At 44.7% G+C, this 23480-nt stretch overlaps 1 protein-coding gene across 1 annotated transcript in view; it reads right to left on the bottom strand.

The window, feature by feature from the left end:
• The window catches only part of OBSCN (obscurin, cytoskeletal calmodulin and titin-interacting RhoGEF), a 185675-nt gene that overhangs the window by 65426 nt on the left and 96769 nt on the right, over positions 1 to 23480 (bottom strand). Inside the window, exons 56-67 of the mRNA XM_038129840.1 lie at positions 21613 to 21879; positions 20487 to 20756; positions 19638 to 19904; positions 17961 to 18227; positions 15518 to 15784; positions 14583 to 14855; positions 10947 to 11213; positions 8463 to 8735; positions 7032 to 7304; positions 4557 to 4844; positions 2835 to 3107; positions 475 to 1830 (exon numbers count right to left, since the gene is read on the bottom strand). Of these exons, the coding sequence (XP_037985768.1) occupies positions 475 to 1830; positions 2835 to 3107; positions 4557 to 4844; positions 7032 to 7304; positions 8463 to 8735; positions 10947 to 11213; positions 14583 to 14855; positions 15518 to 15784; positions 17961 to 18227; positions 19638 to 19904; positions 20487 to 20756; positions 21613 to 21879 (4341 nt within the window). The remainder of the gene's footprint in view (positions 1 to 474; positions 1831 to 2834; positions 3108 to 4556; positions 4845 to 7031; positions 7305 to 8462; positions 8736 to 10946; positions 11214 to 14582; positions 14856 to 15517; positions 15785 to 17960; positions 18228 to 19637; positions 19905 to 20486; positions 20757 to 21612; positions 21880 to 23480) is intronic.

Genomic DNA, 23480 nt, shown 5'->3' with positions numbered 1-23480 from the left:
CTATTTTTTTAATTGCAGAGTAATATCTTTTCTCTAGAAAAGAGTCAAGAAACTCCTTAGCACTATGAAGATATTCCATCAGCACAGCAATATCACAGTTGCCAACTATATATTATCCCTGCTCCTATCCTTGCCAAAATATCCTGTCTCCCTCAGAAACATTCTAAACTCTACATAATTAAGTACAATAATCAAAGTATTTATGGTCATGTTGTAGTAGGTGACATTTCTAGCATGAAAAGGGGCTTCACAGATAAGTCAATACATTGCAACCCCCCCCACCAGTGTGCCTCCTCTCCCTCAAAATGAAAAATAATTAAAAAGTCATTATTTTTTCTAAAAGTGCAAAGATTTCATAAAAACAGTTGCACCAAATTAAAAAAAAAAAACAAACTTGCTTGAGAGTGAAAAAATTACATTGTGACCTGTTCCTACTGTCTTTTCCAAGGAATAGGCAAGATTTGCTTCCCCTACCTGTGTCAGAAGTCAGCAAAGGTGGTGGAGGTCTTGCTACTGGAGGTGGAAACTTCCCAAGGGTGGGAGGTGATGCCTTCCCAATGCGCAATTCAATTTTTTTCGGGCCTTGTTCCAAGATGTCAATCTCCACTGGAATTCCCAGAGCACCAAACATCTCTCTGAACCGTGTGGCGGCTGTTTTGGCCTCAGACATGATTTCAAACTTGATGTAGATGTACTGGTCATCCTCACGGTACGTCTGGTGGTCAACCACATCTATGTCCCCTTCATCTGCGCTGACAAAGAGCTCTTCCTCCACGTCAGAGATCTCCGTGGAGATCTTGGCCCTGAAGAGTCTGTGGAGTCTCCTTCCTGCTTTTCGGAAAGCGTCGTCCAGCTCGCTGCCGGACGAGCTCTCCGTCTCACTGTCGGTGCTCTGCTTACTCCTCGTCTCCTTAGCAAGAACTTGAGCTTCCTGACTGCCAACCACCACCTTAGCACTGTGTGAGACCTTGCCAAACTTATTGGATGCCTCACAGGTGTATTTACCTGCATCCTTCCTGTCCAGGCCGGCGATAATCAAGGAGCAGGTGCCATCGCTGTAGCTGTCTATGTGGTAGTAGCGACCATCCGAGAGCTCCTTCCCGTCTTTCAGCCAGCGGACGTTCATGTCACTTTTGCTGTGGGCCACACACTCCAGGTGCAGGGTGCTTCCAGGCTCTCCAGAGAAGTCTTTGAAGGTCTCAGTGAACACTGGGCACTCTTGTTGCTTGATCTCTTTTCTGACTTTGTAGCCTTTGAAAGCGGCTTGGATCTTCACAGCCGCCTTGTTCATGGAGGGATCGTCTAAATCTGGCAGCTCTGGCTCAGCTGGCTGAGCAGCTGTGGTGGCCACAGTGGTCTCCACAGTGGATGTCTCCCACTGTTTCCATAGTTTTCCTGTGGAGGTGGACTGAACCTTGCTGGTAATGCTGGTGCTCTTCTTCCCAGCTTTCTTGAGGTAGTTCACTAGGGAAGGAGTCCCAGCTCTAGACTCGTCATCAGAGCTTGTGAAAGAGAAATCCGCCTCTCCTGTCCTGGCCAGCTCATCACACGTGGAGTACTCCTCCGAGTAGTAGTGAGACATCTCTGCTTCCTCCTTCCTCAGCTTCTGAAGCTTCTCATCCTCCTCGGGCACCTCGCTGATGGAATCCAAGGTGGGCTCCCTGCTCATACGGCGCTTCTTGGCCAGGGCTTCCCACAGGAGGTGAAGATCTCCCTCCTGGGCAGCTTCAGGAGGCAGGCTGGGCTGGATGTGTCCATCCACCTGCTCTTCAGCCCGGCTGGCAGCGGGAGCTTCCCTGGCAATCTCCTTCAGCATCGACACTGTGGGAACTGCAGGGAATGAAACAGATGAGAAGTTAAATATCTGTGAGTTTTGAGAAAGCACACGGAGATGTTCCACAGAGGAGTCTCAGAGGCATTTAACTAAGCATCATACTGAGCGAAACATGGGAATTTACAGAATCACAGGATGGGGAAGGTTGGAAGGGACTGCTGGATATCATCTAGTTCAACCTCCCTGCTACACACAGTCCCCTAGATCACATTATTCAGTGTCCAGATGGATTTTGAATATCTCCAGAGAAGGAGACTTCACACCCTCTCTGGGTGACTGAATCTGGTCCTGGTGAACTTGTCCTAGCTGACCACGATTTGAGGAGGAGGATGGACCACACCATCTTTGGGAGGTCTGTCCAACCTTAACAGTCTGGTTGCATGCACTTTAAACATTACCAAACAACTTTTTAAAAAATTATTTATTCCTTGCACATTTGAACCCAATACATAGATTTCTGCCCTTTTTAATGTTGCAGTTGTTAAGACTGCCAGTGGAGCCTGGAAAGCTACCCAGGCTCATCCAGTCTCCCAGATATAGAGGGCTTCCCTGTCTGTCCTGAATAGATCTCCAGTGGCTGTGCTGGGAGCTGAGACTCCCATCTCACATGGATACACCTGCTTGGTTGGATGTGCCTAAGTCTGAAGGTGTCTGGGACACATTCACATCCTCTGCATGTTACCCAGTCCCTTTTGAGATGCTCCAGGTTGTCTGGGACATTCACAGAATACCCTAAAGCATCTCAAAAGGCACCAAAAACTCGTGTAGAGACAATAATGTCACGCCTTAAATATCTGTCTCCAGAAACTCTCATCTGAGCAACTCAAAACTATTTGGGATGCAGGAACATACTGGGCAATGCCAAGCAGGAAAATAACAATTCCTTGTGGATTATTATCATAGCTTGTAAAAGAAAATTAATTCCAGTCCAAGCTGTGGAGATGGTCCTGGATGTCCATACCAGACCTGTTTTAACACCCCAGCAGTGCACTCTCCGTACCTTCAAGGCACAGGCTGGCAACAGATTTGACTTCTGGAGAAGCCATGCAGGTGTAGCTGTCCTGATCCTCATGTTTGAATCCACGGATAATGAGTATCTGCTTCGTTCCATCAGAGAGGATCTCGTATCTCCCTCCAGCTTTTATTTGCTCTTTTCCCTTGAGCCAAGTCACTTTCTCCTCAGTTTTAGTTGATAATGTGCACTCCAGGCGAGCCACCCCCCCTTCTGAGACAGATCCTCCCACCAGAGGTTGGGTGATGGTAACTGGAGGCTCTGCAATGACAAAAATGAAATTAATTAACACAAAGAACAATCATCGGGCTTTGAGGCACTCTACTCCATAAAACAGCCAAGCAACCCATCCATCATTTACAGATTTTTCAGCTGTCGTAGACAACTGAAGGGAAAAAAAAACAAAGCTGGCAGCATCCAAAATATGCACTTCAAAAGATAATATCAAAACAACTTTCTAAGCTCTCCCAGTGCTAAAACCAGCTCCATCTAAAACATATACATGCAGAAGTGGTTGCATTTTCCACATTCCTGTGTTTGTTTGCTGGTCTTCATTTACCCATCATCAGTATAAGAGAAGTTCAACAGATTTCTAGATCTTAAGTGTTTCTAAGTGAAGAAGTTGTGATGTGAGACAAAAAAGAAACAATAAATACAATGAAAAGAGATTATTCAAAGAGGCATTCATCTCCGCCTTGAAATAAAAAAATATAAATCTATATTTATGCTGTCTTAGGAAGAGTAAAAATTATCAAAAAGCATCAATAATTTAAAACCAAGAATTCTCTGTATCTTCTTTACTTTGGAAGGCAGTCTACCAATGGAATGCTGTTTGAGAACCATGATACCTCAAAGAAAAACACATTAAACTCAGAGATGTTGACTAGGATGTAAAAGACGGCGCTGGGTTCCCAAAAGCAGCACATCCCTCAAGGTTACCTTCCTCTCTGCATGTTTCGCCAGGGTGAGGGGATTGCTGCCCAAAATGCCTTGGGTTTGTTGTTGACAAAGTCAGCATGTGCAGAGTCATCAGGGTCCAGCACTGGCAGCAGTTATTGTTGCAAAAAAAAAAGTCATTGTGTACTTGAACCTTAAGCAAAAGAGTATTTTTTTATCATTATACTCATTTTGAGGAATTTAGATGAGTGATACCGGAGCAAGAGTTGCAAGAAAAGAAAGACTGAGAGAGAGAGAGAGACTCCCCATCCCACTGAAGCTTCCAAAGTTTCACCATCAGACAGCAAAGGAGCTGTGTCTCCCAGCATTTCTTTGGGGGAACTCTTGAAAAAGACACATAAAAAAATATAAAGAAGGAAAAAGATGGGTGAAGAAGACAACACTGCCCACTCACAGTCTTGGTTACCCCAAACACATTCCGGCATGCCCTTTTTCACTCATTCCATCCTAACTCCACCAGAAAAGACACTCATGGTGACGGGCCAGCACGTGGATGATGCAGTGCAGGCTGCAAGACAGCTGGATGCAGTTTGGAGGAAAACAAAGAACAGTGCTAAAAACACAGCAGCTTTTGTTCACAGCAGCTCAGAAGGACTTTTCTATCCCAAGCTCTTCCTCCTCTATTGAGTTGTCAGCCAAGCACTGAAAGATATTGCACGGGGAGATGCCTGGGATGGGTGAAGCAGGCATGCCATGCAAAACGTAGGGTCTGCAGGAGCTTGCAGTCCTCCCTGAGCCTGTGCCCATCCTCACCTAACCGCACCATCTGGGGGAAGTGCACCGCCTCGCTGGCCCCCGCTTTATTTACGGCTGACACGCGGAATCTGTAGGGCTCCCCCGGGGCAAGGCCATCCACCGTGAGCTCCGTGTTTTGGATGAGGCCCTCGCTGCAGGACTGCCAGCCAACTCCCGGGATTTTCCTCTCCACCTTGTAGCCCAGGATGTGCTGGCCGCCGTCACCCAGCGGCTTGTGCCAGGACAGAGTGACAGAGTGGCTGCTCTGACTCAGAACTTCTGGCTCTTCGGGTGGCTCGGGGAGGGCTGGGGGCACAACAAAGGTCTTGTGATGCATGATGTGAGCAGGAACACTTCATCCTAAAACACCCAAGAGTGTAGGAATGTGCCCCTTGTTGACGGAGTGACAAAACTATCCTTCGTCCCCTTAAAAAGGAAAGAAGCCCAGAAGTTTCTCTCCTCAATTAGGTGGAAAAGGCATCTCATAGGCTTGGGGGACTTCACCTCAAACTTAAGGAAACCTAATTGGACAGGAGCCAAAAAGTCTCACCTGGGTAATTTATTAGAAAAAGAAGAGAACAAAGAAACTAACTGTTTTTGTGAGGTGTTTTACTAGGAGCAAGAACCTCTTGTACCTGGCTCAGCTTTTCTCTGTAAAGAGCTGGTTATTTTGCCTTTTATTAAACCTTTTTGTTTCCAACACTGCAACAGAAGCCATCCTGCTGGTTTTATGCCTTCTAAGCTAGCTGAGCTATCTTGGGTGTGAAATACATCTCCAAGAGCTTATGAGACCTGGCTCAAGGAGGCCCCTATTTCACAAGAACCTTCTGCAAGCTGTGAGGATGGAAGTGCAATGGACTGAGTATTCTCCTTGTTGTAAAGTTGAGTGTAAAGTCGCCATAAAGTCATGACCATGAGTACCCGAGCACTACTGATTTATCCTTGTCAGCCCTGATCTATGCTGCCAATGATAAACATTCATTATCCAGCTCTCATCTCAAATAATTAACCTCATGTATATATAATTAACTTCTTCATCCCACCAAGCTTAGAATAAAAATAATCCTACACAGTCCATATTATCAAGGAATTTAACAGAAAATTTCAAGCACAGTTGAGCCTTGATTTTATTTATTTTTGGTCTGGCCTTGATTGAAATCAAGTTATTATGGGACTAAAGAATAACTCATATATTTTAATAATGAGGCACTCCACTTCTGTATTTTTTGCAGTATCACAGCATCAGCCAAAACCAGATAAATATGTGATGGAAATTATTTGATGTCCTACTGTCCATGATCATAGAAGAGTTTGGGACCTTGAAGATCATCTAATCCCAATCCCTACACTCAGTACACTGGAAAATGTTCCTTGCTTACATTACACTTTGGCCTAAAAGACAGAAATAATTCTTTCAGTCTTGGGTTCAAGATATTTAGAGTGTAAATGACCTGCCATGAAATACCAATCCAAAGAAATAAAGGCAAATATGGTCAACAGACAGTTCTTTAACTCTGGGCACCACAAGAACAACATAAAGTCTTTTCTCTGTTGTCAGCCAAATTTCATACAGAAAAATGTGTCAACAGGAAGAGTATTGTACTTTTATTTTGAAGTTCACTAAATGTAAGTACCCAAAATTAGAAAAAGCTGATTTAAATCCATCTTTTTTTTTTTTTTATTGTGGTGGAAATGACTGGAATGTGTAACAGAGATCCCTTAAGTCCCAGAAATCATTAGACAGAGATTGCCTGTAGTCATTTAAAGTATGGATGGCCCATCAGTGACACTTTAACATCTCAGCTACAGCTAAAATACATTTAATTATCTGGTAACCATCAGTGGGATGGTGCTGTGTGACCACTGCTGGGTGACCCACCAGTCCCACTGTGGGAAGGAGCCAGATCCTGGGTGCTGAAATGGACACTGGTGGCATCATCCAACCTGCTCCACAAGGGAATTAGGGAATTATCATCTTCCCTACCTGACTCTTGTGTCTCTGAAGCAGGAGGTCTGTGCTTCGTGGGTGTCCCCCACTTGAGGTTTTAATATGCTACTCATTAATCTGGAAAACTGGTTGCCCTGCACCTGAGCTGATTAGCAGATTTCAAAGATTCCTCTGCCGTTCTGGATAATTTTTCCACATGGACTCTAGCTCAGCTCCCTCCTGTGTCCACGTTTGCCAAGAGTGAAGTTGAACCCTGAGAATACTGATTTCTGTTAGAGTTTTTGTAACATTTTACAAAAGACTGCAGCTAAAGAAATTTGGGGAGCACCTCTACCATCACTAGCCTGATACATTTTTCTTCTGATGAAGTGGGTCTGGTTGAAGAACAAGTTGTCAGTAGTATCTTCTCAGACTAGGAACACTATTTTGGTACATGTTAGGCAAAATGGAAAGAATCAACACAAAGATTGGGAAATTCAATGTTGTAGCTCAATACCAAAGTTTGAGATTTTGAGTGCCCCCGGGCTGGAACAACACACACTTACCAATCACAGAAAGCTTGGCTGATGAAATGGCCTCCCTGGAAGCAAAGGTCACCTCTCCAGAATGATGCAGTTGGGCTTTTTTCAGAATAAGTTTGTATTTGTTTCCATCTGCTTGAACCTCCCAGTCCTCACCCGACTGGATCTCTGTGTCATTGCTGTACCAGGCCACTTCATTAACTGGCACAGCTTCACTCAGGACACAGCTGAATGTTGCTTTTTCCCCCAGAGACACTTCCACATCCTTGAGGGGCTGCAAGAACTGCAGGCGCCACCCTGTAGATTGAAATCAGTGATCAAGGCCTCAGTCACAGAAACAATCAGGAGATTTTGTGAATATTTGTGCCGAAGCTCTGAACATCCAGGCCTTGGAGAGCAAGGAGATCATTAAAAGGTTTATGTGTATTGCCAGAAGAGAAGGTTCAGAATCACAGAATGGTTTGAACTTTAAAGCCCATCTTGTTGCATCCCCCGCCTTGGGCAGGGACCAACCTTCCACCCGACCAGGTTGCTCCAAACCCCATCTAATCCATAAGTGGGGACTGATCTCTGCTTTTGTACTCTAATTTTCTTGTACAGAAAGGGTTTCTGGTCCCCATTGGGGTCTCCTGTAATAGCATAAAGTAAAAGGAAACTGAGGTAATGTTGTTGCTGATAAAACTCTCCTCTCTGAAGCCCTGAAGTGACTATAAACACAACCAAACTCATCAGAATCATCACAGCTCTGAGACAGTCATTTGCTCCTAATTCAGTGCCAGCTGGTCCTGCTTATAAACCATCTCACATCCTACAGAGCAAGAAAACAAGGAAATTGAAAAGCATCAGCCATTTAGGGGTGAGAGAATTGGATTTTTTCCAGATTTTCGTTTTTCAGGGAAAACAAAAGGATTTGGGATGTTCTAGTTTGTACCTTCCAGCACGTGAAGGGAGCTGACAAGGAAGAGGGAGAGGGACATTTTGCAAGAGCATGGAGTGACAGGACAAGGGGGAATGGATTCAGGTGGACAAGAAATAGGTTTACATGAGATATTAAGAAGAAATTCTTTGCTGTGAGGGTGGGGAGGCCCTGGCACAGGTTGGCCAGAGAAGCTGTGGTTACCCGTGGGTCCCTGGAAGTGTCCAAGGCCAAGTTGGTCAGGGCTTGGAGCAATCTGGGGCAGTGGAAGGTGTCCCTGCCCATGGGACTGGATGATCTTTAAGGTCCTTCCAACCCCATCCATCCTGTGATTCCGGGGGTCAGTAGTGGGTTTGATGATCTCAGAGATCTTTCCCACCTGGAATGATTCTATGATTTGTTGTGTGGGAAGAACATTTAGGTAAGAGACAAACAACAAATGCATAATTTCCTTGCTGCTACTCATCATATTTCCCTGTTTTCTTTCCCCCTTTCCAAGCAGAAATTGAAGATTTCCCCTGCCCAAGCACCTGAGTTACCTTTCACTGTGAGGAAGGCTGAGGTCACTGCATCACTGCACATGAAAGTCACCCTGCAGCTGTCCTGGGGAGTTAAATTCTTCAGCAGCAGGATATGCCTGAGCCCATTCTCAAAGTAAACCATCTCAGTGTTTTCTGTGGTTTTGGCAGGTTCATCATCAATCAGCCAGTTGTAATTGTAGGTCTCAGGCTTGGAGAGGTAACACTCGAACAGGGCTTCCCCTCCTTCCACAGCCTCCACGTTCTCCAAGCCCTGGACAATGCTGTTCTTGGCTAGAAAAGGAGGATAATTAACAGTATTAATTATTTGTCCCTGTATCTGAATTTTAGCAAGCCTCAGAGCACTGGATGACTCCCACTGCTGCAAAGCTGATGGAAAAATGTGGAGGTTATAAACCGTGCTTGTAGGTTTATTTGCTGATTGCAATCCATCCTCTAAAAAAGTATCACAATAAAATGATTTAAAGACAGCTTAAAAGCAATGATAAACCTCTAGAACCTCCAGCATTTCACCCAGATTTCTTCCAAAAACCATGTTTTTTTTATAAATAAAGAAAAAATTGACACATTTGTATGAATCAGGCCAATAGTCAACAGGAAGGCTTAGCTCAGGAAGATAAAGTGCAGTCAAACTCCTTTTGTCCTATGACCGTTTCCCAAGGATCTCCCAGACAGCACAACTATCATCATGATGGGGGAGATGTGAATCCACTGACAGCTCATGATAAAATCTCATTACTTTTCTTGCAAAGCAAATGTAAGAGAATATTATGGCTGGCAAAGCTATAGTGACAATTATCCAAGAGAATCCTGCCTCTAGGAAACACACAAAGTCAAAATCTCTATCAAGATTACTTTGAATGGTAAATTTCTGAATTATGAAGGCTCTGTGACATTTAGGCTTATTTTCCCACGCTGTGTGGTGAGTTTTGGGGTCAGAAGCATGCACAAACCTCCACACTCCAGCCATGCATCAGTTGGCACCTGGACAGGAACAATCAGCTCAATGCCAAATTAAATGTGGGCTGGTGCCTGTGGGTAAAATTCGTGTTGCTATGGGGACAAATGACATGCAGAAGGGTGGGGACACACAGCTGAGTAAATACAGTTTACACAAATGCCATAAAATAGTCAGCATGATTTGTGTTATAAACCAAGACCCCGAGACATCCCTGTTTAGATCCCTACAGATCATTTAGAACCATGCCCAGCAAAAAATAAAAAATAGTAAGAATAAATTAAATGTTAAAAAAATCTCCAAACTGAGGCAATTATTTAATGGTAAAAACAAACAAATATACCCAAAAAGCATAAGCTACCAGATATTTATTAATTTCAGAGATATTGTGTGTGGAGTCCCCATCCCTGGAAGTGTCCAAGGCCAGGTTGGATGGGTCTTGGAGCAACTTGGGACAGTGGAAGATGTCCCTGCCCATGGCAGGGGGTTTGGAACTACATGACCTTTAAGGTCTTTTCCAACCCAAACTATTCTGGGCTTCTATAATAGTAAAAATATTCTGAATTTTATATGATTCATACTTATGGTGAACAATGAGAGGGTTGCAGACTCTTCTTGGAGAATGCATAAACATCTGTGTACTTTGGAAGTGCTGGTTTCCCTAATTATGGAAAGCAGCCAATTGCTAACCCTACCTCCCATGGGATGCTTTTAGATTATGTTCATTAAAATCTTTTTAAATCCCTACAATGGAAAGTGCTTATCAATGTAGAAAACATTATAATAAATAACACCCTGTTCTTCTGCACTAGCAACCAACTGCAGTTAAGCAAGAAGGCAAAACAGCCACAAATATTCAGAAATCAGAACCTGCTGTTGCTGATCACACCAATTCTCTTGGTAACCAAAGCCAGGAATTCCGTATGCAGCAGAAAAAAATAAGAAATTTCCATGTAAAACCCTAACTTTTTTTTTTTTTTTTTAATTTTTGTATATATTGTTCCTCAGGGTCTCCACAAATGTTGAGTGCTGAGTGAGGAGGTAATTCCTGAGGGATCACTGTTTGAAATAGGTAAATTACCAATCTCCTTTACTCATCAAAATAAAATCGAATTCCATGCTATCCAGTAGTTACTGGTTTTATGCAAAAAGTGCTGTAAAAATTGCTCTTTAACAGCAAAACAATATTTGTATTATTCTTTTGGACCAAGAATACACCTGTGATTTTACAATTCAGCAGAACACATCCCATCACACTCACACCCCACTCCGGCTCACTGCAGAAGAGGTGGACTGGCTAAGTGGTGCAATGAGTGAGTGTTAATTAGAAATAAGACAACCCTGCAGTTTCATATCCAATTCCCATTATCCCCCAACTATTTTTATCCTCATTTTCAGTACTGGAGTGAGCACCAAGAGCAGGTATCTGACGTGTCCCTTATCGCAAAAGCCTTGCCATGATTTTTTTTTCTACCTCATTTATTTGGAACCCATGGTAGTCTTCCTCTCTGGCTGGAAGACCTCACCTTGAACATCAAGTGTAGCCATCACTTTAATGCCTTCAGCTTCACAAGAATAGATGCCAGTGTCTTCTGGGACCGTGGGGTTAATTTTTAGCATGCTCACATTCCAGTCCTGATCGATAATCACTCGCTGCCCATCTGCATGTATTTCCTGATCATTTTTCTTCCAGATGGCGTGCACTGGCCTAGAATATTGGCATATGAACTCTGCTGGGCCATCTTCATCAACAGTTATGTCCTGCATGGGACTGACCACTTCAATGGTGGGATCTGTTAACCAACACGTCAGGAAGGACATGCATTAGTGGATCCCCATGGAACTCTCCCCTTGGAGGGTTTTTGCCAAGCACAGAGCCCGTGGGGAGCAAGCAGAGTGACAGTGCAAGCAGGGGGATTAGCAGTTTAGTCTGTGCCCGTGTCAGCATCAAGCAGGATGGAAGCCAGACTGGTGCATTAGAACATGACCATGACATTGGGAAATGGGCCACCAGGAATTGAGGCTTGTGCTGGAACAGTCCTGAATTTGGACTGCTTCCCCAGTTTAGTGTTTCTCCCAGTGTTCCTGAGATCTTCCAGGCTGGGAAGCACTAGATCTGAAACACTTCTACTTCCCAAATGTGGAGCAGAAGTGTGATGCAGAGGACTGCAGGGAGTGGTTCCCTGCAACTCTCAGCCTCACAGAGCAATAGGAAAACACCACAAACCCTGCTGGAAGCTCCTTGTGTGACTAAAATATAACTACTCATCAGAAAGAAACACAGTTCTCAAATGCAGACACTCATTCCTGTCCTGGGGTGGTCTTGGCTGTCAGAAATCATGCGGGGAGCAAATATCCAGGACAACTGTGACAGAAAAGGGCGCTCCACAGGAGCAGATGAATATTGTTTTGATTATTTGTGTGTTTCTCTGCAGCAGATACATTATTTGGAGAAAAACAATAGGATTTCCTTTACAGCATTTAATCTAGAGATCACTGAGAGATCATAAACCACTGACATCTCAGACTGAGAGCCCAAGAAATGCTGACAGCAGCTGGATATGCAGCTCCTCAGAAGGTGTTGAGATCCATAAAGTTGCTTTTAAGCACTTTTAAAACCCAAGTTCTGCTTCTTGTGAGGCAGCTGCAAGGCACAGTAGATATATCTGACCTAAAATACTGTGAGTTCCCAAAGCAGCTAAGGGTCCCTCCTGAGATGTCAGACTGGACCATCCATCTCCAATGCAATGTGCAGGTCAAAAGGAAAAATCTCAATGCAGTCTGAAAATGGAAGTCTCTCTGAAACATCACTCTTAGCAGAATTATGTCAACTTAAAAAAAAAAAATACATAGGGCTGCAAAGGGACATAAAAAGATGACAGAGAAAGCTGGGATATCAGGAGCTTGACATGATGATCCTTGAGGAATTCTTCCAGCTCAGGACATTCTGTGATTCTATGATGTCCTTATTCTTCAAATAATTGCCCTGCTCACCAGCCAGCTGGGATAACCCAACGGGATCTCTGTCTGGAATGCTCCTCTTGAAACTGCTGCAGCAGGCTGAGGCTTTGGGATGCTCCTGGCAGACCTTGGGGAGCAAAGAGAGCTCTGCAAACACCATTTGTAAACTTGCTGCAAGGCTTGATCCCGCTCACTAAGGCTCCCTCTGCCACTCCAAGTGTCTGCCGCGTGTGTTTATGGAGAGGAGGCCTCTGTGGAAGATCTTGGAGATGTTTTGCTGACTGAAGAATCAAGCGAGTGTCTGGGGAGAACAACCTCATCCCCTTCCATAAGATGTAGAAATGTGTTTCTCACAGCAAATATCACCTGTGGCACTGGAGAAGGTCCTGGTTCCACTGTCCCCTCACTGCTGGCCAGGACAAGGACTTTGGTGGCCCCGTTCACCTGTGCAGCTCTTTGGGACTGAGGAGCCACCATGTGCCCTGGGACCTGCAATTCTCACCTGCCCAGAGGAGCTAGAAAACAGCAGCAGCTCCTTCTCCCTCCTCCATGCTCCCCCCATCACCTGTGAACCATCACTCCAGATCATGGGATGAATGCACTTGTGGGGCAGTGATGTTGTGGAGGCCCAGCATGGAAAGCTGAGATCTCACTCGTTACAGAATAAATCAAATTACCAACGTGCCTTACACCAGGAGAACGAGGCACAAGGAACAAAGTCAGCTTGCTCCTTGATGAAGAGTGAGCCATGGATGGCTTGATAGGCTGAAATATATTTCAAAGATTTATACTTAAATTTGTGGACAAAATGAAGTTTACAAAATTGTCAATACAAGAATGGTCAGAATTTTAAAAGTGTTTCACTTTTCTATGAAATTAAGTGTTACTGAGCACAGTGTAACTGGGGTTATCCCAATCCAGCTATAAAATACTGCTAGTGTGATTCAGGTTTGCAATTCAGGAATCTTGGCTTCATGGAAGCACAAAATATCCACATACGTGTGTGTGCCTGCACGAGCTGTGGGGTTGGACTGGATGATCTCCAAACATTTCTTCCAAAAATCAATGATGCTGTGATTCCATGAAATGGAAATATCTCAGGAGCCCATTAATTCCCTGAGCAGAATACCTAAGAATGCATTTATTTTTAATTTATGTTTTAGGCCCACTGGATTTTTTCCTGGAGAGCTAAGAACCAGGTTCTGTCTCTGAAAATGGATGCAAACTGACACAGGACTTGTGGGGTCTGCCCACTGTGTTGTCACTGCATCATTCTATACCATGAAGGAGTGGTTTCACATTTTATCTTTGCAGAGAACCAAATTTCCTGAATGTACAAGGGACACATGATGCAGAGGAGGAGATATCAGTCACTGACAACAATTCCATATTGTGGATCATTCCTGTTATGGCCCAGTTATAGCACAGGAGTAGATTTACATAAGTATATGTATATTTTAACCCTTTATATCTCTGTATATATCCATTTTCCAAGCAGGGAATAAGCCTTAGCTTTGCCTAAAAAACAACAGATCTTCCTCACAGCTATAAAAGGACTGGGTGGGAAGGAGCTTGCTTTATCAAGTCTGGAGCTCAGTGTTATTTGCAGCTTTTGGCTACCCTTACCAAATGGGAAAAATATTTTTTCAACAGACCAGAAAGCTTTGCCAGTGCAGGGATGAACTTTCAAAAAACAAGGCACATTTTGTCTCTGTGTTACTGGAATGTCACACACCCATTGGTTTCCAGGAACAGCCCAAAATCCTGTCCTGGGAACATGCTGAGCTCAGCACCAGTAGCCCAGCTGTGGAGCGGCACAGTGGGAAATTTGGGAATTACCACCCCCACAAGATTTTGTGGTATTATGGAAAAAAAAGCTGAAGTGGGAATATAAAGTCAGGTGCTACCACAGATGTTCATGTTCATCTCTTCTTTGGTGTCAGGTGAAAGCAGCAGCCCTGACCCTGCAACCCTCCCTCACCTATAAAATCCAAAAACACCTGAGGGTGAGGGGGAAAAAAATAAAAAAATCAGTGTGGCTGTACCCAGAAGAATTCTGGGGTGAGAGTGGGTGACTTGCAGAGTGAGAGGGTTGCAGGGCACAGTGAAGGGATTTAGTAAGGGTAGCCTGGAAGGCAGAAGCACCAGCACATGGAGCAAGTCCAGAGGTGGCCACGTGTTTCTTGCTCACAGGGAAATACCTTTGACTAATAATTTAGCTGAGGATATAAGGGACCCAGCTCTGAAGGTGACAGTGCCCGAGTCGTGGCACGCCACGTCATTTAGGGTTAAAGTGTGGATCCTGCCGTCCTGCTCAGAGATTTCAGTCACCAGGTTGTTGTGGAGGGGGGTCCCATCGAGCCACCACTGCACGTTCTTCACGCCCGGGTGCGAGAGCTCGCAGGTGAACGTGGCTGACTCGCCCACAAAGACGTCTGTGCTCCTTAAACCAGACACTATCACTGCTGCTTCCTCTGCGTGACAGAGCAAGAGAAGGTGCCACAGGAGAACAAAAACAAACGCGCGCGACTCGCTCCCTGCAGAGCTAACCCAAGCCCAAGCTCAGCTGCAGGAGAGTTAAACTTGTAGGGCTTTTCCCAGGGGAAAAAAAGAACTAAATTTTTCTTGGAGAGGGTTAGAAACCACCTTCCATCCCTCCAGCTGCTTGTAGGAGCAGTGTGTGTGTCTGCAAACATCATTTCACTGGGAGGAAACTCCACTCCTTGCCCCGGTCATGCCTGGCTCTCCTGTGTGTTGCAACCATCTGCAGAAATTGTATGAGGCAGAGAGGTACTTAAAGACTTAAATGTTCACTTGGGTGCTTTAAAGGAGTAATAAGATTATCAACAATGATAGAAGCTGTAATCAGTTGTAACAAGTATTTTTACAACCACTGCTCCAAGTTTTTCAGCAGTACCACCACCTGTTCTGAGACACAGTATGGTCAGTACTTTAAACTAGCTTAACCAAAAAAGATGGGTCAAACCTCAGCCTGGAGGTGAGTGTTTATATCTTTGCTGGAATCAGGAAAGAAATGAATGGAATTTCTGCTGTTCGGCCAGTTACTGTCAAAGATTTTGGAGCAAGAAATCCAGGCAGAAAACCAGAGCACTTCCACCGTGTTCCACCACCTTACCTTGCACATACACACACCCTGTGGTGATCTCGTATCCAGTGCTGCAGGTATAATCCCCACAGTCATCAGGTTCTACACCACGGATGATCAGCTCAGCCACGCTGCCCTTCAGCTTCACCTCGTACTTGTCACTGGGCTGAATGACCACCCCTCCTTTCCTCCACTCAACGGGAGCGTCCGGCTTGGAGATCTCGCAGTGCAAAACTGCCGTTCCCCCTTCTTCAGCCTCTACATTTTTCAGCTCTTTGTTAAACAGCACTGGCAGTACTGCGGTGGAGAAGCAACTGCATCAGTGACAGAGGTGAGAAACCTGCTTGTGGCTTCTGCAGCTGGGCTGCTCCCCTCTTTCTGCAACACAGTTTTGCCTGCTGGCCACTCGTGGAATCAGCTGCTGATGCTGCAAAGGTGTCCAGTGCTGCTCTGGGCCTCTAAAGGTCTTCACATGGCCATACTCACCATTCTCAGTGCAAGCACATAGAGCACAACACCCCCAATCACAACACAGAGTCAGAACCCTTTAGGCTGGAAAAGACCTTTAAGATCAAGTCCAGCCATTAACCCAGCTCAGCCAAATCCACCACTAAACCACATCCCCAAGTGTCACATCTACACATCTTTTAAGTATCTCCAGGGATGGTGGCTCTGCTTCTCTGGGCAGTCTGTGACGATGCCAAGAATTATTTCCTAATACCAAATCTAGACCCACCCTGGTGTAACTTGAGGCCATTTCCTTACTTCTCATTCGTGAAATAGACCAACCTTTACCTCACCACAACCTCCTGTTGGTAGCTGCAGAGAGTGATAACATCTCCCCCAAGCCTCCTTTTCTCTAGGTTAAAAAACCCTAGTTCCCTCAGCTGGCACATGAGATTTTGGGTGCTTAACCTCTGAAACCACGTGCACTGAGCAGGAGTTTGTTATGGTGACTAAACCCACAATCTACAAGTGTGATCTAATCCAAAGGACATAGAATTCTTAGCACAGAATGAATAAAAGTGTAAAATCCCAAACCATAGAGCTCTTAGTACAAAATGAATAAAAGTGTAAAATCCCAAACCCATACAGTTCTCTAGTACAAAATGAGTAAAAGTGTAAAATCCCAAACCCATAGAGTTCTTAGTATGAGGAGATGAATAAAACTGTAAAATGCAAAACCATAGAATTCTTAATACAAAATGAATAAAACTATAAAATCCAAAGCCACAGACATTACACAATTCATGGGCTGCTCAGGCACTAAAACATACAATGAATCAATTTAAAAAGGGCTTGTCCTAGGTATGGTGAAATATTTCAGTTTGATTTCACAGAGTGTCAGTGATAACTCAGCAATAAAATTTCCAAGTGGATGTGGCACCTGGGGACATGGTTTAGTGGTGGACTTGGCAGAGTTGTGTTAATGGTGGGACTCAGTGATCTCAGAGATCTTTTTCAAACTAAATCAGAGAATGGTTTGGGTTGGAAGATATCAAATTCACAGGGCAACCCCGACGAGGGGAGAGAGTATGATGATCCATCTGACTCCATGGATATCAGAAGGCTAATTAATTACTTTGTTCTATACTATATTACATTGCATCTAAACTGAATCTGCCAAGCACTCAACTCTGCACACAACTGCACAGCTGCACAGAAATCTCGTGACTGTCCACTGACAGTCCCGACACACCCTTGGTCCCGACACACACAGTCCTTGGTCCCGACAGGGCAAGGAAACAAAACACCATCACTTTGGGTAAACCATCTCCATACTGCATTCTACTTTGGCACAAACACAGGCACAGCAAATAATAAGAATTGTTTTTACATTCTCGGAGGTTCAGAGGACATGAATCTCAGAAATCCTTGGGAAGAATTGTGCCTTGCTTTTCTCCGTGAAGAGAAATGTGGCTGCCTCAAGGAGTCTTAAAGATCCAGTTCCTGCCATGAGCATGGAACCTTCCACTAGACCAGGTCTCTCAGAGCCCCCATCCAGCCTGGCCTGGATGATTCCATGATCCCCCCTCTCACAGACATATTTTATGAAAATCCTTTTGCCAGGATTTTTTTCTCCTGAGAAGCTGATGAGCCTCAGGAAAGAAATGTAAACAATAATTATCTGCTGCTGTGGAATGCAACAGGTGCTTCTTTGATTGGTCCATGTTAGGTGTTTCTAATTAATAACCAATCAAAGATCCAGCTGCATTGGACTCTGTGTGCAGTCACAAGGTTTTATTATCATTCCATTCTATTTCCTTTCCAGCCTTATGAAGAATCCTTTCTCGCTATTCTTTTAGTATAGTTTTAATAGAGCATTTTTAATATAAGATATATATATATCATACTATAATAAATCAGCCTTCTGAAACATGGAGTCAAGATTCTCGTCTCTTCCCTCATCCTGGGACCCCTGCAAACCTCACAACACCCCCCTGTGAAGGATGCTAAACAATCCTTGTCCTACCTTTGACCTGCAGCGAAGCCGTGGTCTGCTGATCCCCCGAGTCACAGGTGTATTCTCCAGCATCCTGAGCCTCAGCCTCGTAGATGAGGAGCTCAGCTCGTGTCCCCTCCTGGCGCATCTCGTACTTGTCCCCGGGCTGCAGCACCGTGTCCCCTTTGCGCCACTCCAGGCGCGCGTGGGGCCGCGTCAGCTCGCAGCGCAGCACGGCCGTGCGCCCTTCCTCCACCTCCTCGTTCCTCAGCCACTGCTTGAACAGCACGGGCAGGCCTGGCAAGGGCGGCGGGGCAAGGAGGAAACGAAAAATGGGTGAGGCAAAAATAGAAAATAGAGGGGCGTTTTATTGTTGAGGTGTGGGTAGAGCTGTTAGTGAAGTTCGTGGATAATTCTGGCTGGGTTTCCCTAAGGAGAGCATCCAGGGATGGCAAAGTCAAACCTAGACAGAGGAGGAGGAGGAGGAGGAGGAGGAGGAGGAGGAAGGGGAGTTAATCAGCCAGAAAAGTTTGATTTCTATGTGAGCTAAATTTCTCTCCCCATATCCCAGACTTCTTTTCACAAAGAATTCAAAGTTCAGTAATTATTACTGAAGACCAGATAGCTCTCCATCCTTGAAATAAAATCATAGAAAGGGATAAAATCACTACAAAAACATAGAAATATATATAAAAATATAATATATATATGTATATATAAAAAAACCTATCTATATTATTATTTTATATTAGAATATATAGAACATATCAGAAAATTAGAATCTATAGAATATATCAGAATATAGACTATTTAGAGCACTATAATAGGATAATATAAAAAATGGAGTTATATATATAATATATTATATAAATATTATTAATATAGAGAATAATATATGTAGATTATATTAGAATATATACAGAATATATAAATCTGGGGTTACAATACAAAGCTTCAGATTTTGCAGCCAGAGATCAATTACAGAATAATTAAGGTTTGAAAGGACTTTGGGAGGACCCCATGGATGGAGATTCCTCCACTCCTCTAGATCTCAGTTCTAAAGTCTGACCACTCCTTCATGTTAAAAGTCTGGCTTTTTCTAATCTGAACTTCTCTCACTGCAACTTGCATTTGTTGCCTGTCACATCTTTACTGAGTTCTCCAAGAAAGTTCTGTGTCTCTCTGCTCTGTAGATCTCCACTAGGAAGCTGCAGAGAACAACAAGGTCTCCCAATTTCTCTTTCTCAGTTATCAAATTCAGCTGCCCTCGTCCTCTGCTTATCCTTAGATCCCAGAATGGTTTAAATAAGAAGATACTGTCATCTTTTTCAGAACCCTGCCACTCTCAGGGACACATTCCACTGTCCCACCTTGCTTCAAACCCAGACCAGCCTGGCCTTGGACACTTCCTGGGATCCAGGGGCAGACACAGCTGCTCTGGGAAGCCTGTGCCAGGGCCTCACCATCCTCATTGCAAAAAAAAATCTTTCTTATACCTAATCTAAATCATCCCCCTTTTGGTTTAAAACCATCACCCCTTGTCCTATCGCACAGGGTTTGTCCATGTCCTTCACGTGCTCCAGCCCTCTGACAAACTTGGCAGATTCTGCTGCACTTGCTCCACTGATCAGTGCTTCTCTTGAAACAGAGAGCTCTAAAAATCGATGTTCCCTCCTCTCACCACCGCTGGGCACAGAGGAGCCCTACCTTTGACCTCCAGTCTGGCCGTGGTCTTGCCAGCAGCCGTGTGGCAGCTGTACTCCCCGGAGTCAGCGCGGTTCAGGTCGCGGATGAGCAGCGTGTGCACCCTCCCCTCCTGCTGGATGCTGCACTTGTGGCTGGCCTGGATCACGGACGTGCCCTTCTTCCACTCCACGGGGACATCAGGCTTGGACACCTCGCAGGACAGGTGGGCAGTGCCACCCTCCTGCAGCTCCAGGTTGTGCAGCTCCTTCACAAAGGTGACGGGGGCAGCTGTGGGGAGAGGGGACCAGCACTGCTGCAGCATCCTCACCCAGCATCACCCCCAGGGCAGAGCTGGGGGTCTGTAGTTACATTGGGAACCAGGTTGAAGAGGAACAAACAACACGAGGCATTGGCGTGGGCCATCGTTCAAAAATCGTTCTATAGATCTTAAAAGAAAGGTTTTTCAGAGCTTTCAGACTTTTTTTTTGTAAATATGATCTAAAAGCATCATAAGTAGGTGATTAGTCCAGAGCATATTCTTGACACTCTTCAGCATTGATTCTGACATGTGATCAGCTGTGTACTTGGATGGTCTTCAAAGGATTAATGTTAATTATTATATTAAATAACATCAAAGGATGTTAATAATAATTATTATATCAAATAACATCAAAGGATGTTAATCTTCATTCCATGTACAATAAAAACAACTGGAACGACTGGCTCAGATGTACCTCTCTAAATTGCTAAATTAGATTAGCAGAATCTCCCAAGTTTTCCAAGGCTCCCTAATCCCAAATACACCTCTCCAGAAGTCAAAGCAGTGCCTGCCAGTGCCTGCTCAACCCCTCTTCCAGGCAGGCTGCTCACCTTCCACCTTCAGCTGCGCTGCTGACGAATGCTGCCCCACTTTGAAACTGATGGACCCACAGTCTTCCAGGGTCACCTTCCTCAAGATCAAGCTGTGACGTGTCCCTTGCACTCTGATCTCATTCATTTCGTTGGATTGCAGGGGGACATCCCCCAGGAACCACTGGGCATCCTGAGCTGTTTCCCGGGACAGCCTGCACTCGAACACCGCGTCTTCTCCTTCGTACGTGGCCACGTCCCTCAGCCTCTCCACGATGGTGGCTGCTGCTTCTTCATGGAAAGGGCAACAGAGTTTGAGACCTACTTTCAAGTGATGCTTCCTGGGTCAAACATGTCGTTAGGCTCTTTCTTGACAGCACTATGCTGTTATTTGAGGCCCTAAATAATAGATCTGGGGGTGTTCAGCTCGGAAGAGAGGGCTTATGGGGACTTATAAAAAAAGAGGAAGGAGGAGTTTTTATAGGGGTAGATGGTGACAGATAAAAGGGGAATGGTTTCAAAGTGAAAGAGGGTGGGGTTAGCTTAGATGTTAGAAAGAAATTGTTCTCTATGAGGATGGTGAGGCCCTGGCACAGGATGCCCAGAGAAGCTGTGGCTGCCCCTGGATCCCTGGAAGTGCCCAAGGCCAGGTTGGACAGAGCTTGGGGCAACCTGGGATAGTGGAAGATGTCCCTGCCCATGGCAGGGGGTTAGAACTAAATTACCTTGAAGGTCCCTTCCAACCCAAACCATTCTGTGATTCTGTGATTCTAAACTCATGAGAATATAGGTACACAGGCACGTAGCATATTACAATGCTAGAGATGCATGACTCATGTCTGCATGTGTATTAAAAGCGTGCAAGTTATACTGTGTTGTGTGCACAATAAATATTTAATGTGTTATAATCATAACCTGTGTGCTGTGAAAAAATTGTCACAAGATTCCCACGGGTGCAAATTAATTATAATTAAACCACAGAAGCAGTGACCAAAGAGAGGTAACTGACACAGTTCTTAGCCCAGTTAAACCTCTCTCATCTCTGAGATCCTCATTTCAGGTTGAGGTTTAGCTGCCAGATTAGTCAATCCTGTGCCCCTGCTATGGTACCAAGCTGTGCCCAGCCCTTTCCCATGCAAAGCCTCACCTTTCAGCTGCACTGCTGCCGTGGTTTGCTGGTCCCCTGTGTCACAGGTGTACTCCCCAGCATCAGCTTGGCTCAGGTTGTGAATGGTCAGCTCAGCCAGGGCCCCCTCCTGACGCATCCTGTATTTGTCACTGGGTCTCAGAACTGTCCCCGCCTTCTTCCACTGCACAGTGGTGCTGGGTTTGGAGACCTCACAGCTCAGAGTGACAGTGCCACCTTCCTCAGCTTGCTGGTTCTGGAGTGGTTGTGTGAAGGTGACTGGAGAAGCTAAATCAAGAAAAATCAGAGGGGAAAAAAAAATCACGTGTCACTGCTGACTGCGTAACTAAGCCTTGTGTTTGGTGAAACTCTGGTGCCACCCTGAATTTGGTTCAAACTCAATTCCAAAGTTAGTTTGAAAGCAAAACAAGGAATGACAGGAGGTGCCGTGTGGGAAATGGATTTGTAGAAAGTTCTCGGGGCCTGACTGAAGGCTCACACAGTGTGTGCATCCGTATGCAAACTTTGAGACAAGAAATGCTGACTTAGAAATGCCCTGGAATAGGACAGATATTGATGAGAGAGAAATGGAGCTGGAAAAAAAGCTTCAAAAGATGGCCTTGCAAATAAGACTGGATACTTTGGAGAAATAGAACTGGGAAAGGGGCATTGTAGTGAGACCCACAAGGGGCAATTTTAGATGATTGGCTTTGAGGCGTTTTCAGCATGGTGTGGCTAAAGCTGATAGGCCAAAAATACTTTATAATGTATTGTAATTAGGAAATAATTGACTTCTGATTGTGATGGCATGAATTATAACATCTGTATTGTCTCACCCTTCGCATGAGACTGAAAATAGAACAAAAGTTTTTAAAACACCTCTCAGTTGCCCATCTCTGGGTCAGAAAAGGGTATTGTCTGACAGTGCTGGATTTCCAGGAGCTCTGCACTCCTGAAGAATCACTGGACACTGCACACAGTGCTCATACACTGAGCACCTCAAGGATTGTGCTCCTTCCTGCTCAGGAATAGTCATGGATACAGAGTTTTGAGCATCTCAATGCATGTATCTCCAAATTGGTACCAAAACCAGACCTCAACAGCCTACTCCTGGTATCCAAGTTCTTGTGTATTTAGGAGAGGGCATGGAGAAACATGTTCCTATAATATTGCTTATTTGAAAACTGGACCAGCAGAGAAAGGAACCCTGGCAGTCTCTGTGCTGATGGCATCACTGGTGGGTCAAGGTGGAGTTTTGATGGGTGGATTTTATGAAGTGCCACAAAAGTTTAGCTCCTCAAGTCCAGTTCCCTGGAAGAAGCACAGTGGCTCCACACATATTGGTGTATATATATATATATATATATATATATATATATATATATACACACACACATATATATATTCAGCTAATTGGCTGAATTAGTATTTACAGTGTGACTGCACAGACTTCCTCAGCTTCCTGGGTTTGGAGTTTTTTTCAAGCAGTGCTGGAGTGGCTGAGACCATACACAGAGACACAAATTGGCCATCAGAGGACCTGCTCACAGCACCAATATTCTGGTATCCTTGAGTTGTGGAGTCAGTGTGACTGCAGGCAGGTGCATTGCCTTCATGGGAGAGTCCTCGGGGATATTTCAAAAGGTGGGATTTAACAATATCCTGGCTCATCTTTGTTTTTCCTGATCGTGTGTCTCAGAAAGAGTCACCTTGATATTGTATTTGTGTCAGATCAGAGTTGAACAAAACAGACATATTGTCACATTACATCTATTTTAAAGATCTTTGGCACTAGAAGCATTTAGATGCCTTGCTCATTAGCTGGAGTTGTGTCCAAGATTGAACAAATTCACCTGGATCACCATTTACCAGGCAGAACTGCAGCTCAA

The sequence above is a fragment of the Motacilla alba genome, chromosome 2 (genome assembly GCF_015832195.1).
Source record: "Motacilla alba alba isolate MOTALB_02 chromosome 2, Motacilla_alba_V1.0_pri, whole genome shotgun sequence".
Classification (NCBI taxonomy): Eukaryota; Metazoa; Chordata; class Aves; order Passeriformes; family Motacillidae; genus Motacilla; species Motacilla alba.
This window is presented reverse-complemented; position numbering and strand designations above follow the sequence as displayed.